General features: G+C 56.1%; 1 protein-coding gene across 1 annotated transcript; it reads right to left on the bottom strand.

The window, feature by feature from the left end:
• Positions 1 to 8,441: 8,441 nt before the first annotated feature.
• On the bottom strand, positions 8,442 to 13,993 carry C2CD4C (C2 calcium dependent domain containing 4C). The gene is made up of 2 exons (XM_033134521.1): positions 11,974 to 13,993; positions 8,442 to 11,412 (listed from the first exon to the last, which is right to left on the bottom strand). The coding sequence occupies exon 2, from the start codon at positions 11,371 to 11,373 to the stop codon at positions 10,111 to 10,113; it is 1,263 nt and encodes a 420-aa protein (XP_032990412.1). The 5' UTR covers positions 11,374 to 11,412; positions 11,974 to 13,993; the 3' UTR covers positions 8,442 to 10,110.
• Between the last annotated feature and the right edge of the window lie 201 nt (positions 13,994 to 14,194).

Genomic DNA, 14,194 nt, shown 5'->3' with positions numbered 1-14,194 from the left:
CCCAAAAATGTCCACGCCCGGATCCCCAGAACCTGTACATGTGTCCTTTTGTATGTCAAGGGGAAACCGAGGTTCCAGGAAGAACTAAAGTTGCTAATTGGCTGACCATGAGAGATGGTAGATGATCCTAGATTATCTGATGTCTCAATGTAATACAAGGGCCCTTATAAGAGGAAGCCGGAGGCAGAAGAGAGAGAACCAGAGATGGCAGCGTGACAAGTGAGTCTACAAGTTGAAGACATCATGAGCCACGGAATGGAATGCAGTAGCTTCTAGAAGCCGCCCCACCGCCCTCACATTTTATTGGCCAGAAAGGAGTCACATGTCCACACATAAGCCTACCCCAGCAAAGGGGTGGGACACCAGTGAGGGTTTAAGCAGCACCCAGGTAGGATGGGTTTCCCAGAGTCACATGGGATGGGGACTGGATGCCAGCTTCTATCCTCAAGGAAGGAGCTTGGCGGGCAGACTACAACCCTGGAAGCATGAGGGACGGAGCAAGGGGGGGTGTCCACATGTGTATGGGGCAGTCACAGAAGGCCTGCAGGGTGAAGGGCAGCTTGGAGATGCCCAACATGGACTGGCTGTCCACCACCAGATGCCACTGCCTTGCCCAACAGTAACTCAGCTAATGTCTAAACCTCGTGCCCCCAGGAATTTACACTGTACTTGGACTGGGTTGAATTACGTCTCCCCAAAAAGACACGTTCAAGTCCTGACTCCACAACCCCAATTGATCTAAGAGGACCAAGGGGAATTTCACTGGCAGTGGTCCCCAAGGCTCTATCAACCCTGAGCATCCCTAAGCTTGGTGGGGGCCCCCTCCCCCAGGCTGGCTCCTCTGAGCTGTTGTCTGCTGACCTGGCTGCCAGCATCTGTTGTCATGGCAACCTGCTCGGTTACCAAGGCCCCCTAGTGAGACATCATTGGGTCAGATATGAGATGGTTTCCATGTGAAATTTCTCAACCTTGATACTGTACTGGGTTATAAAAGAAAATTTGTTTTTTAGAAAATATATGGTGATGTGTTTGTGAGTGAAGGGTCATTGCACCTCCAATGTCATCTTAAATAGTTCAGGAAATGCATATCAGTATACATATATGCACACAGGTAACAGGTAGATGCAGACCATACAGCAAATAGGGCAAAATGCATCCCACTGGGGAATCTGGGCAGAGTCTACAGGAGTTTCTGGTACGTATCTTTAAATTTTCTGTACGTTTGAAATTATATCAAAATGTAAACTTGTGAAGTGCATGACTTGACTCTCCAGCTGTAAACAGGCCCAGAATCCAATTTAAGAGCTGAGCACGAGCAGGGTGTTGTGGGTTGAATTGTGCCCTCTGGATACATTCAAGTCCCAAGTCCCTACACCTATGGATGTGACCTTATATGCAAACAGGGAGTTTAGAAATGTAACCCAGTTAAGACGAGGCTGTACTGGAGTAGGGTGGCCCTTAAATCCAGTGACTGGTGTCCCCATGAGAAGAGGGAAATGTGGACACAGACACACGGAGAAGGTCAAAGACCAGAAGGTCAAAGACCAGAAGGTCAGAAGGTCAGAAGAAAGACAGAAGCCATGGATTGGAGCTAAGGGCCATCAAGGACTGCAGGCACCACCAGAAGCTGGGAGAGGGGCCTGGAACAGAGTGTCCCCCAGATGGCCTAGAAGGAACAGCCCTGCCGACACCTTGATTTTGGACTTCTGGCCCCAGAGCTGAGAGGTAAGTCTCTGTTGTCTAGGCTGCCCAGTGTACAGTCATTTGGTACAGCCGCCCAAGGGACGAGTACAGAGGGAATCTTGGGCAGGGAGACAATGATAGGGACCCCTTCCTCCTGGGGTACCACTCAACCCACCGGGAAGCACTGGCCAGATGCAGACACTTCCAGGAAGAGCTGGCCATGTTCCCAGTCAGTCAGTCATTCACACACACTTTAAGCATACACTAGGTGCCTACTTTGTGCATCCTGGCAAAGGGGGGAGCCAGCTGTGAACAACACTGACTAATTCCTCTACCCTGGAGCTGACATCTTAGCAAGGAGACACACACACACACACACACACACACACACACACGGGAAGTGTCAAGAGGGGAGAGAGCCAGCATGGGCTCGAGGTAGTGTGGTGGGCAGGTTAAATGAGGCGGTCATGAGGTGGGCAGTCTTACCATGAAGGGGACTTTGCACAAAGATGGGAGGGAGGGAGTTATGGGAAATGGGGGACAGTGCACTGGCAGGGAGCACACACAGAGTAAAGGCCCAGAGGTGAGGTATGTTGGAACGTGGAGGGACCTTGTGAGGACAGCAAGGTCAGAACGCAACGAGGGGCCGGGCACACCCCATTACACGGGGCCATGACTTCACAGGACCCACCTGCCACCCTGTGTGTGGGTAGATGCCGGTGCCAGGCATGCACATGCACGGGAGGGCTGTCCTGGCCTGCAGAGGGGCCACGTGAGGGCGGACACGTGCAGGACGTGGCCCAGACGGACACCCACATATGTGCTGCATGTGCTGGTGTAATTTTTGGTCTGCTCACCCATTGGCCCACCCTAATCATTGTACAGTTAAAACACTCATTAGTATGACCATAAAACAGAGCCCTTCCCATGAGCGGGGGTAGGGCCGTCTGCAACTGCCTCTGGAGGTGGCAGGACGCCTGGCCTCTGCTACTCACATTGCCGACTTCTTAGGAAAATGCAGTCTCTTAGCTGGTTGATTGTCATTCACTGGATCATTCACTCAGCAAATATTTGTCAAGCACCTACTACGTGCCAGGCACTGTTCTAGACCTAGAAAGACAGGAGGGAGATGGTCCTGGCCCTCCTAGAGTGCTAGAAGGAAAATAAAAAAGGGTAAGAGGAACGCCTTTCTGTGGTGAAGGTCCTATGGAGGTCTGGGGAAACATCAGGAGGAAAGGGATCAGGATGCAGGCACAGCACGTGCAAAGGCCTTGGGGCAGGTCTGTGTCTGGCATGTTGGGGGAATAGTAGGGAGACCCATGTGGCTGAAGCAGAGTGAGTGAGGGGAGAGAGAGGAGGAGACGGCAGGGAGGTGATGAGGCAAGTCACGCAGGGTCCCCTGTGCGCAGGAGCACTTGGGCTTTTACCACAAGGGGTGTGGGAGCCATGGAGGGCAGTGAGTGGAGCAGGGACACTTGAACTTGGTTTTCCTTGATGTCCTCTGGTGACTGTGGGAAAGAACAGAATGTGGTCAGCATGAGGAGAGGAGGGCGATGGGTCCAGAAGGGATGGTGGCTGAGGGATGATGTGGACAGAGTGGATAGTGGGGCCCAATCTCAGCAGGGACTGAAAAGGACGGAGAAGTGGCCAGGTTCTGGGAACTTTTTTAATATCCTTTTTATTGAAATATAGTTTATATACAGTAAAGTATACAAATCATAAGTGTATCAAGCTCAGCAAACTTTTTAAAAAATTAAAGAAGTCACAAAAAATAAAACTAAACATTTTAAAATGAATGATTCACTGTCATTTACGACATTCACAATGTGCAGCCAGGATCTCTTATCTAGTTCCAGGACATTCCATCACCCCAAAAAGAAGCCCTGTCCCCATGAGCAGTCACCCCCACCCCCTCCCCAGCCCCTGGTCTGTGGACGTGCCTGTTCTGGACGTTTCCCATAAGTGGAATCCCACACTGTGTGGCCTTGTGTGTCCGGCTTCTCTCAGGAGCACCGTGTGTTCAAGGTCCATCCACGCTGTGGCGAGTGTCAGCGCCTCCCTCCTTTTCACCACTGAGTGACACACCAGTGTGTGGATGGACCATTTATCCATCCATCCATTGATGGACACTTGGGCTATTTCCAGCTTTTGGCTGTTGTGAATAATGTTGTCATGAACATTAATGTACAAGTTTTTGTTTAAGGACTGTACCTGTGGGGTGCACCTAGGAGGGAAATTGCTGGGGCACACAGTAATTCCATGTGGAACTTTTTGAGGAAGTGCCCGTCTGTTGTCCACAGCAGCTGCACTGTTTTGCATTCCCACCAACAGTGAGTAAGCTTCCAGCTTTTCCACACCCTCACCAACACTTGTTATTTTCATTTTCTTGATCACAGCCATCCTATTAGTATCTCCTCATGCTTTCGATCTGCCTTTCCTGATGACTAATGACATTGAGCATGTTTTCATGGGCTGCGGGTCATTTCTCTTTGGGGAAGTGTCTATTCAGGTCCTTGGCCCACTTTTTAGTTGGATTGTTTTTCTTTTTGTTACTGAGTTGTAAGAACTTTTAAAAATATATTATGAGCCCTTATGAGCTCAGGGAACATTTATAAACACCACAGCAACCATCACTTACATGAAAATGTCGACGGTGACAGCTCCCCAGAGGCCGTCCTCAGCCCCGTCATCATACTCACTGCACCACGGGTGGCAGCCATCCGACTCCCATCAGTGTAGTCACATTGCCTGTTCTTGAACTTCTAGTGAATGGAATTGCACAGTGTGTTTTCCTGTGCCCAGCTCTCTCTCTCACTCAACATCAGTGCTGAGGTCCATCCAGGCTGCTGTGTGCAGCTCATTCTTTTCAGGGACGGCTCTGCGTGGGTTTGGAAGGCAGAACCTTCTGGGTTTGCTGGGGGGTGGGAGTGAGTGGGACTGAGAGAGAGGAGTCCAGCAGGATCCCCCACCCCCCACATCCAATCCCAGCATATCCCAGAGACTTGACATCCTGTCTCTGGGCATGTGAGGGAGTATAAGGCAGAGATTTACCCCAAAGTCCTCCAACCTTGCCCGTACACACAGAGTAGGACATGGGATACTGAAGAGGAAACTGAGTTACAGCAGAGAGAGTGGCTTGTCAGAATTCAAACCCAAGCCCTGTGGCTCAAGCAGGGCTTGGAGGGCAGGGGGCCTCTCGAAAGGATGCCTGCAGGGATGTGAGAAGGCAGTGTGGGTGAGCTTAAGGGCTTGGTCTGCACACAGCCCTGGTTCAAATTGCCGTCCTGCCACCTGTGAGCTGGGTGGCTTTGGGCAGGTCATTTTTGCCTCCCTATTCCTCAGTTTCCCCATGTGAAAATGGGGTCTGCAGAGTCCTGGTGAAGACTCAATGCATCATCCCCTTACCATATGGGCCCTGCACTGTGTATACATATTTTATGTAATCCTAGAGGGTAGTGCCTGTAACATCTCCATTGTGCAGAGGGGGTAAACTGAGGCCCAGAGAGCAAGGAAGCCAGCTGTGAGCACTGGAGGTACTTTTGCAGATGGTTTCAGCCCATGGTCATTTGTACCAATTCAACACCAACAGGAACCCCCAATTTGGGGTGAAGTGAAGGAACTCTCATTCAGTGAAAACAGACAGCTCACTAGTGGAATGGCACCTGGGTGAAGTAGCCCCTGGGCAAGGCCCTCAGAGAGACAGTTCTGCACCAACAACATGACCAAGAAACACAGACCTCAACCTTAGGTGGAAGGGGAAAGTATGCTCCGGAAACCAGAGCTGCCTTTATATAGACAGAAGTCCCACCCTCGGTCCTGATGCAAATGAAGACTCTAAATCATCACAGTTTGATTGATCCAAAAGGTGCTGTCCTGATTGGTCAGAATGGAGCCACTCTGATTGGTTGGTGAAGATGCTAATGAGAATATAGCACAGCTGCAGATGGGGAAAGCCTCAGTCCTATTGGTTGAAATAGAATTCCAGGAACCTCTTTATAAGGGCTGGATGGCAGGAACACAGTGCAGGCAGGTGGGTCAGTGCCAGCTTCTCACTCAATTTGTGTGAGAGGCTCTGCTTTTAAATTTAAGCCCAGTGAGCCACCAGGAGCCCTTCTCAGTAGCTTTCTTCTTTCTCAGGGACAACAGTGCACACCTGCCCCAAGCTCCCAACCTCCACCAGAGAGGGGGTGTGAGGGGGTGGGGGGATGGGCGGCCCGAGCCCCCTGGAGAGGGCGCGCGCGCGCGCACACACACGCAGGCCTGCTCCCTCCCATGCTGTTCCTCTTTATTCAAGTCATTTTTCTCCTCCTGTCTGTGCGGGAGTGGTGGGGGACAGATGGCCAGCCCCTCCCTCCCCCCTGCAGAGGAGCTGAGAAGAAAACAAAAGCTTAATTGAATCCCTCACTGGAGAAAGGGGTGCAGCGGGAAAGGCCCCGCACAGGGAGGCCAAGGAAGGCCGGGCCCGTGGGTCTTATGGCAGCCTACAATTATCACCCTAATGTGACGATATTAACTGTCGTGCTGTACTGGCCTGCTTCCCACAAACGCACCTGTGCATAAGCTCTCACCACACATGAGCCTGGGCTTCATCTGTGGTGTCGCTGCTGGGGACCCTGAGACTCAGACAAGCCATGTGACTAGCCTGGGGCCACACCACGGAGTAGAAAGTCATGGGCCGCTCCCCTGGCAGGTCGAAGTTCAGATTTGCAGGCTCCCAGATGTGCCCAGCAGGCCAGCTCCATAAGAGCCAAGGCGCTGGGAAGGGGGCATGGGCTGCGGGGCAGGGTGTGGGGCCATGATGAGCCTGAAAGATTTCCAAGCGGGGTGACAGGTGAAGGAAGTGGACGGATTGGGTGGGCAGTGCGGCCAGGCTTTGGTGCAGTGGAAGCCCACAGTGCGCTGGACTGCAGCCCCTTCCCGTCCTCCAGAATATGCCGGCTGCCACATGCCACTTTATTTCAGGTCCTGCTCCTTCTGCAAAGCCCTCCCTGACTAATGCCCTGAGTGGAGCTCCCTCCTTTCGTCCTGGGCCACACTCCCCAGGCTTCCTGTCAGACTGGGGCACACCTAGCTCCACGCTCTTCCTCCTCCTTCATACTGGAGACTCACTGTATCAGTGTTCCTTGGCTGCGAATGAAGAAAAAAAAAAGTCAAATGGCTTAAACAAAGAAGGGACTTTATTGGCCCTCTGAACTAAAATGTGCAGTTGTGGACTTCAGGCACAGCTGGATCCAGGTGTCCATGAGGTCTCCAGGCATCTGTCTCCTCATCCTTAGCTGCGCTGTGCACTGTGCTGGCTCCACTCTGAGAAAGGGGCATCGTTCTGTGATTTGCACCATATCAGGTGCCTGCTGCTAGTGGTTGCCCTGGATGCCCATGGCCCTTCTAAAAGTAGGAAGGCTCAGGATGGCGGCCCGGCTGGGAGGAAAGAGTGCTGGTGCCACCTTCGTTTGCACCACGGACTGAGCGCTGGGATGCTGCAGGTGCCAACATTCTGATTGGACTGATGTCATAAGGCAGTGTATGGCCATGACAAGGACTATCAAAGGGGTCTGACCTCATTGGGGTGGGGGCTGCCCTGAGGAAGAGGCAGAGTGAGAGGACATAGGCTGGATCCCAGCGAGTAACCAGCGTGGAGAGAGGCGGGAGGGGGTCTTCGCAAGCTGCAGGTCTCCATATGTCCTTTTGGGAACTCTGAGACACAGGGCAGCCACAGCGCACGCACGCACACGCACACACACACATACACACACACTTACATGGCTCCATACTGCACACAGCACACACAGCACATGTGGGCATGCAAGCACACAGGCACACACACTTTCTGACATGCATGGCTTCACTCGTGTTCATATATGTACTCACATGGTTACACACCAAGTGCACACACTTGGTTACACACTTGTGCACAAACACGACTGCACTCCTGCATGCATGTCACTATACTAACACACACGTGTGCATAAGGGCACACACATGGTTACACATGTGCAGAGGCACATGGTTGTATGCACTCAGTCACACACCCGCATACACACAGGCTGCCCAGTGATGAGTGGCTGGTGGGGCAGAGGCTAGAAGGTTCCTGGTTGCCCTGGCAACACATCCTGGGACCCAACCAGGCCTTGTTAGCAAGACTCAGTTGGCAGCTATCAGCGGGTGGAGGGCTGCTGAGGACTCCAACCCCGCACAGAGGCTCCTGGTGGCTTCCTGACAGCACTGGAAGTCTGCGCCCTATTGGGAATAAGAAGAGAAGGAGCAGGACCTGGAGTCAGAGCAGGAGACAGGGCCCTGGACTGGGGGATCTGTGGGGAGGAACATGCCCTGCGCTGGGGTGTGTGTGGTTGACACAAGGGTGGGGACTAGGCTCCTGGCCAAAACGCTTGCTTTCTGATTCCTGTGTGGTAGCAGGGGCTGGGGCAGAACAGATGAGAACGAGGAGCAGGTCCGTGAGAGCACTCCCATTTTGGCAGCTGACGCAGGGGTGCCCATCGGTGATGGCACCGCATGTCCAGTCTTTGTCCCCAGTAGAGAGCCGAGAAGGGGCAGACCCTGCCTCTGTCTCCCAGTCGCTAGGGTTTCTTGGGCAGGTGAGGATGTGGGTGGCCCCCTTAGGGGCCATCAGGTAGACATCTGCTGAGTGAATGTCAGCTGTTGTTACAACAGGGCCTGGGGGCCCCCCTCCTCCCTGGAATTCCAGGCAGAATTCCTCTCTTGTTATTAAACAGCCAAGAAGGCAGATCTCCACCCCCGCATTCCCCAAACACCTTTATTGCACTAAAAACAGCATTTATAAACAAACACACTTGGGGAGGGTGTCTTAAAGGTTTACCCAGAGTCGACTTCGAACACAGAGATATGAAACAGTGCAGGGGCATATAAAATGCAGGGAGAGGTCAGGATCAGAGAAGGAGAGGGGTGTGCACTCCAAGCAGGGCCCTCTGTCTGCCTCCTTAGCCCACAAGCCTGGCCCTGGTGGTTCCCAGGTTCCAGAGTGAAGGGGGAGCCCCTACAAAACCAGGAGCAGTATCATGAAGGAACAGGCACAGGACAGAGGCTGGTGGGTCCCCAGCTCCCAGGGCTCCTCCATCTTAGTCTCCAGGGTGCACCGGTACTTTCCCCAACCCTGGGGGAAATCTGCCCTTCCCCCCTCCCGCAGTGAGATTTGGAAATCTAGAATCAGGAGGGACAATGTGTGAACAGGGAGGGGCACCCCAGGGTCCCCATGAACTGCCTTGGTCCATCCGTGGGCAGCCCAGGGGAGACAAAGGGGCAGAGCCGGCCTGGCCTTGCTGGCCCCTGCTTCAAACTGTATCATTTCTGTTTCGTAGAGCTGGAAAACCTCCATAGAAATCACTCAAGGACCCACATGTTGACATAGTAAGCAAACCCATGCAGTCACCTAGCAGCATGAAAAGCCACAAGGAGGGTCCTCCCAGCCCGCCTTTTGTCCCCTTGTCCCTTTGTCCCACCCACCCTAACCAAAACCTATTTACACACGTGGAGTAAAAGCCAAGGCCATCAGTCACTGGGCATCACTGCCTGGCGTCCAGAGGTCAAGACCATGAGGGGGCGGGGGAAGGAGACAGCAGCCTGGAAGGGGTGGGGAGGGCCAGGCCATGGGCTGGGGGCTGCTCTCTGGGCACCTTCTGAGCAACCCCCTCCAGGGGAGGGAGGCTCCAGATGCCCCAGCAGGGCCTAGGGGTCCTGAGCAGATGCAGCAGACAGGACAGGCAGGTCTGCGAGAAAAGCAAGCAGAGTAGATATTGGAGGAAAACATCCATGGGGGTTGGGGGGTGGGGGCACTGTCTGGCTCCAGGAACAGGAGAGGGGCCGTTGCTCCCCGTTTTCATCTGGGTGTCCTGCACCTGAGCTCTGAGGCACACAGCTGCCTCCCACAGCCCCATGGGGGCACTGTTTGTGGAACCCAGGCCTGGCACTGCTTTCTAGGGGGTTTCTTGTAGGCCTGGGAATGGAGGACACTCGTGTAATACAGGGAAAGATTTGGCTCCGCCTCAGGACTGCATACCTCTAGGTCTGTGATCCACATTGGCCACCTCCTGGCACAAGTTCCCAGTGCCCTGAGAACTCCTTTCCAGAATTCTGAAGACCACTGGCATGAAACCCGGGGCCCAGGGGATGCTCAGCCCTGCAAATGGCCCTTTCTCTTACCCAGCAGCCCCCTCTCTTTGTCCTCTGAAAAACTTAATCCCATGAAAAATTGTATCCTGGGCACCATCATCAACCCAGGAAAGCCCAGGCACCCACTGCAGCATCAGGCCCAGACGAGCCTGAGTTTAAACCCACCTCCCCCTTTAGCCCAGGTCAACTGGCCTCCTGCCTGGCAGGGTCTGGGTGGGGAGGGAGGCAGGGTCTACCCTGGGCACCCACGGGAGGGATGAAGGAAGGGGCAGCAAAGGGCCTTTACAAGAAGGGGAGCAGGGAGGTCAGGGGCAGCTCCTTCTCCCCCAGCAGCGTGTCCCGCTTGAGGCTGCTGCCTTTGTTGACCACCTTGATCCTGAGGGCCAGTTTCCGGACGCAGGCCGGCCCGAGGCCGTCAAAAAAGAAGTCCTCGTTGAAGACCGGGTGGCGACTGTTCTTGATGATGGTGCTACGCTGTTTCTGCAGCTTTCCGGGGACCAGGCACAGGCCGACGCAGCAGTTGATGCTGCGGGCATCGCACAGGCGGTCATATAGGCCCTCGGCGGCCAGCAGGCGCACGCGCAGGCGTGCCTGGGCTGCCTCGTACTCCGCCAGCAGCCGCACGCTGCCACGTGTGCCCATGCGCACCGTGTGCTCTGCGCGGGGCGTCTGGCCCGGCTCAGGGCCTGGCTCCGGAGTGGCCCTGCGGGTCAGGCGGCGCCGAGCCCCGGGGCTGGTGTCCGGAGTGCTGTCGTCAGCCGACAGGGAGCCGTGGCGGCCCACCGAATGCTTGAGCTGGCTCACCTTGGCTTGGCTGTCCTGGGCAAAGCCTTTGAGCAGCGACACCGAGCGCGAGAGCAAAGGGGACCCGAATGGGGAAGACTCAGCGGAGGACCCGGTGTCACTCTCCCCACCGCTGAAGTAGCGGCTGGGGCTCATGAGGGCCCCGCTGGCCTCCCTGGGCACCCCGTCGCCCCCGTTGGCCTTGGCACCCCCCCGACGGCGCCCAGCACCCGGGGAGCCCACCTGGGCCAGGGCCCCGTGCTCGCTGTGGAACAGGGACTCCTTGCGTCGCGTGTGGGGGCTCTCAGCCAGCGTAGCGAAGCCATAGGACGTCTGGGCCTTGGGCACCGAGGGCAAGGACATGGCACTCTGGGCCTGGGGGTCAGCATTGGTGGCAGCCTCCTCAGCTGGCCAGTCTTCAGCGCTCTCGATCTGGATCACGTGCCGGGTGGCCGCCTTCAGCAGGCTCTTGCTCTCAGCTGCCAGCTTGGCGGGCAGCCGGGGACTCCGGGGGACTCGGCGGGGCACAGCAGAGGCCAGCTTCTGCTCCAACGGAGGCAGGCCAGGCTCAGCCTGCCCCTCAGGCTCTGCGGGGCTGGCGGGCAGCTTGGGGGGGATGAAGAAGTCAGGGATTTTGTCGGGCGTGAGCACATTGCTGTATAGAGGCCCCTTGGAGGCCTTGTCCCCCCCCTCGCCCCCAGCAGCACCGTTCTCCCCGGACCCCCGAAGCCGCTCCAGGAACCACATGTTGGTTTTCTTCATAGGGGCGGCAGGCAGGAGACCAGGAGGGGCCTGCAGAGTCTGGGAAGAGATGCAGAGGTCAGGATCTGCAGGCACCCTGTTCTGGGGGCTGGAAGAGGGGCTTTTGTCTGGGGGGAGGGCGCCTGGACAGGGCCCAGGACGGGGGTGGTGGGGGCGCTCCCCTATCCTCCTCCACCCAGAGGGACGTGCTTAACTTCCAAGTGAAGTGGAAGCTGAAGGGGGGGGCGCTCCCACTCTAGGGAACCCCCAAGGGACAGCAGCCCCTCTCCCGACCCCACCCTCACTTTGAGGATCTCAAAGCGCTTTCTAAAGGTTTCCGCGCTCAGGCCCCAGGGAAGACACCCCAGGGTATGGGTGACACCCCCCCATCCCAGCTCTGCCCCCCCCTCTGGCTCCCACCCACCTGTGGCTTCTCCCTGGATTGAGGGTCAGGGTAAGCGGGTGGGGGAAGGGAGAGAAGGGTAGTCTGCGGACTGACAGCGCAGCCGGCTGACTCCTCTTCTCCCCTCCCCGCCACCCCCCTCTTCCTCCGAGCTTAGCTTGGGATGGGGCTGGGGTCCCAGCAGCCCCCACGGAACATGGTGTGGTCCCTGAACTCACCTGCCCGGGGATGGTGGCCCAAGGCTGAGGCTGTCCCGCGGACTCGCTAGGGTCTCCGCGCGAAGGCTCCAGGCCTGGCGCAGGGGACACGGCCGCAGTTTGCACACGGGCGGCGGCGGCGGCAGTGCAGTCGGACTCATTCACCGGCGGCGGCGGGAAACCGCCCAGCCGGGCCGCCGTATTCCTCCTAGTACGGCCGCCGCTCCCGCCCCCACCCTGGGGCCGGTCGCACCCAGGAGCCTCGCGGGTACCCAGGGCGCTGACGGGCGTAGGTAGGAGGGAAGCAGCTGATCGCTTTTTATTGCTGATCACCCCTAGCGCCCGCGCCTGCGAATCCCGGAAGGCGGGGTCATAAACCCCAAGCCCTGCCTCAGTTCACCTGGGGAGGGGTGAAGACCCCCACCTGCTGCTGTGCCTTGCTCTGGTGAGAAGCTTTCCCCAGCATCATCTCTGATGACGAGTAAAATAATAGCAATAATAATAACCTCAGCTGAATTTACTAGTGAGCTCTTTCCCGGTACTAGACTAACGTCCTTTCCCCAACGCTGATTCTTACAACGGGCTACTGCTGGTAGGTCCTACTGCTGCCCCATCTATAGATGAGAAAGATGAGGGTTTCCTTCTAGAAATAAGGGCCCAGCAGCTAAGCCCCGCTCCTCCTGGTGAACGGGCTTCGCTCAGTGCAGCCACCCCAAAGCGCGCGAGGGGGCTGCTACTTCCTTTCATGGACAGATGTTTGTTGAACACCTACTGGATGCTGGACAGTGATCCGGACGCTGGGACGCAACCCTGGAGGATGCACCCACTTTGTGAGGCATCCCAGAGGTACACAAGTGAATATGAATTGTGACAGGAAGATGAGATTAAAGGAGAGAAGGGAGAACACCAGCAAGCTGTCCACAGACAGAGAAAGGAGGCAACCCCAGGCCTGGCAGCTCCTAGGACTGCAGGGTCCCTCTGGGATCCCACCCCTCCTACCTTGTGATCTGCCAGCCGCAAACCCCTTGTTTCCTCACTGCTTGCCCTCCCTCCCAGCCTCAGTTTCCCTTACTGGAACCCAAGGCCAACCAGTCCAGAGTCCAGTCTCGGTTTGTGAGGAGCCAGCAAGATAATGTGGCCAGACGGAGGCGCCACCCCTTCATCACCACCACTCAGCTTGGAGAAAGGTAGGGTTTAGAATCCCACCGTCCAGATGGGGAAAGTGAGGTTCAGAGGGGCCAGGACTCCAACAGGCCTGCCTCAGCTTTGTTCACCCAGCAAACACTGAGCCGCTCTTTGTGCGATAGCAACACTGTCTGATGGTGGACAGATACCAATGAATGCGTCACCTTACCACCACCTCCAGGAAGCCTGCCCTGCCTGCCAGGCTGGCTGGGTGCTTCACAGCCTGACAGAGCCCACTACCATGAAGAATGCTCTGGAGCAATGACTTGGGTGATGCCATTGCCCCTGCTGGGCCTGGAGCTGCCTGGAGAAAGGGTTGTTGCACGGGCGTAGCCCTGCAGTGTCCCCAAGATGCCAAGGTCGTTCATGAGAACCTGCCAGACAAACGGAAGGATACATGCCACCACAGGAAGGATGCCTCCTGGAACAGCACTCTTTCCTGTAGCAGGGGTCTTGGGGTGCCTTAGCCACCTTCCTCCACTGCAGGGACAGGGACCATGGGGCTCAGGAAGGAGCAATGCCTGGATGGCCTGGGTATTGGGGGCTTCATTCCCCACTCGCTGTTGCTGGGCTGGGGGAGGAGGTGGTGGGTTTACTCTGTGCTAAGCAACTCTAATCAGGGAGCCGCTCAATCAGGGTTCCAGTGCTGATGCCAAAACTTCCTGCTGTGTGACTTCTGGCAAGTATCCAAACCTCTCTGTGCTTCCATTCTCCTCAGTGGTCCATGGTATCACAGCATCATGGTGACTATTTGCCCAGAATGTGCTGGTCTTTGTTTCACGGAAGCTGCTACTGGTAAGGAAAGGGACTCAGCCAGGAGAGGACTTGCCAAGCCTCGAGATGAACCCCAGAACCCTGACCCCACCACAGCCTAGCTCAGCCAGAAGCCCCACCCCGCTCCCCTACCCCATCACATTTTGGGGCTGGGGAAACTGAAGCCCAGAGGTGAAAAGTGCCAGGGGATGGGTCCCAAACACCTGCTCTGTGGGCTGCTGCAGCACCCCTTCCCCAGAAGGGGCAGGGGCAGAGAGGCTGGCTCAGGCTCTGTGATAAACGA

The sequence above is a fragment of the Rhinolophus ferrumequinum genome, chromosome 18 (genome assembly GCF_004115265.2).
Source record: "Rhinolophus ferrumequinum isolate MPI-CBG mRhiFer1 chromosome 18, mRhiFer1_v1.p, whole genome shotgun sequence".
NCBI lineage: Eukaryota > Metazoa > Chordata > Mammalia > Chiroptera > Rhinolophidae > Rhinolophus > Rhinolophus ferrumequinum.
Note: the sequence above shows the minus strand (reverse complement) of the source record. Positions and strands in the feature narration are given on the sequence as shown.

Excerpts from the sequence above, each read along its gene's own strand:
- C2CD4C (XM_033134521.1), bottom strand. The coding sequence starts at position 11,373 with ATGAAGAAAACCAACATGTGGTTCCTGGAGCGGCTTCGGGGGTCCGGG.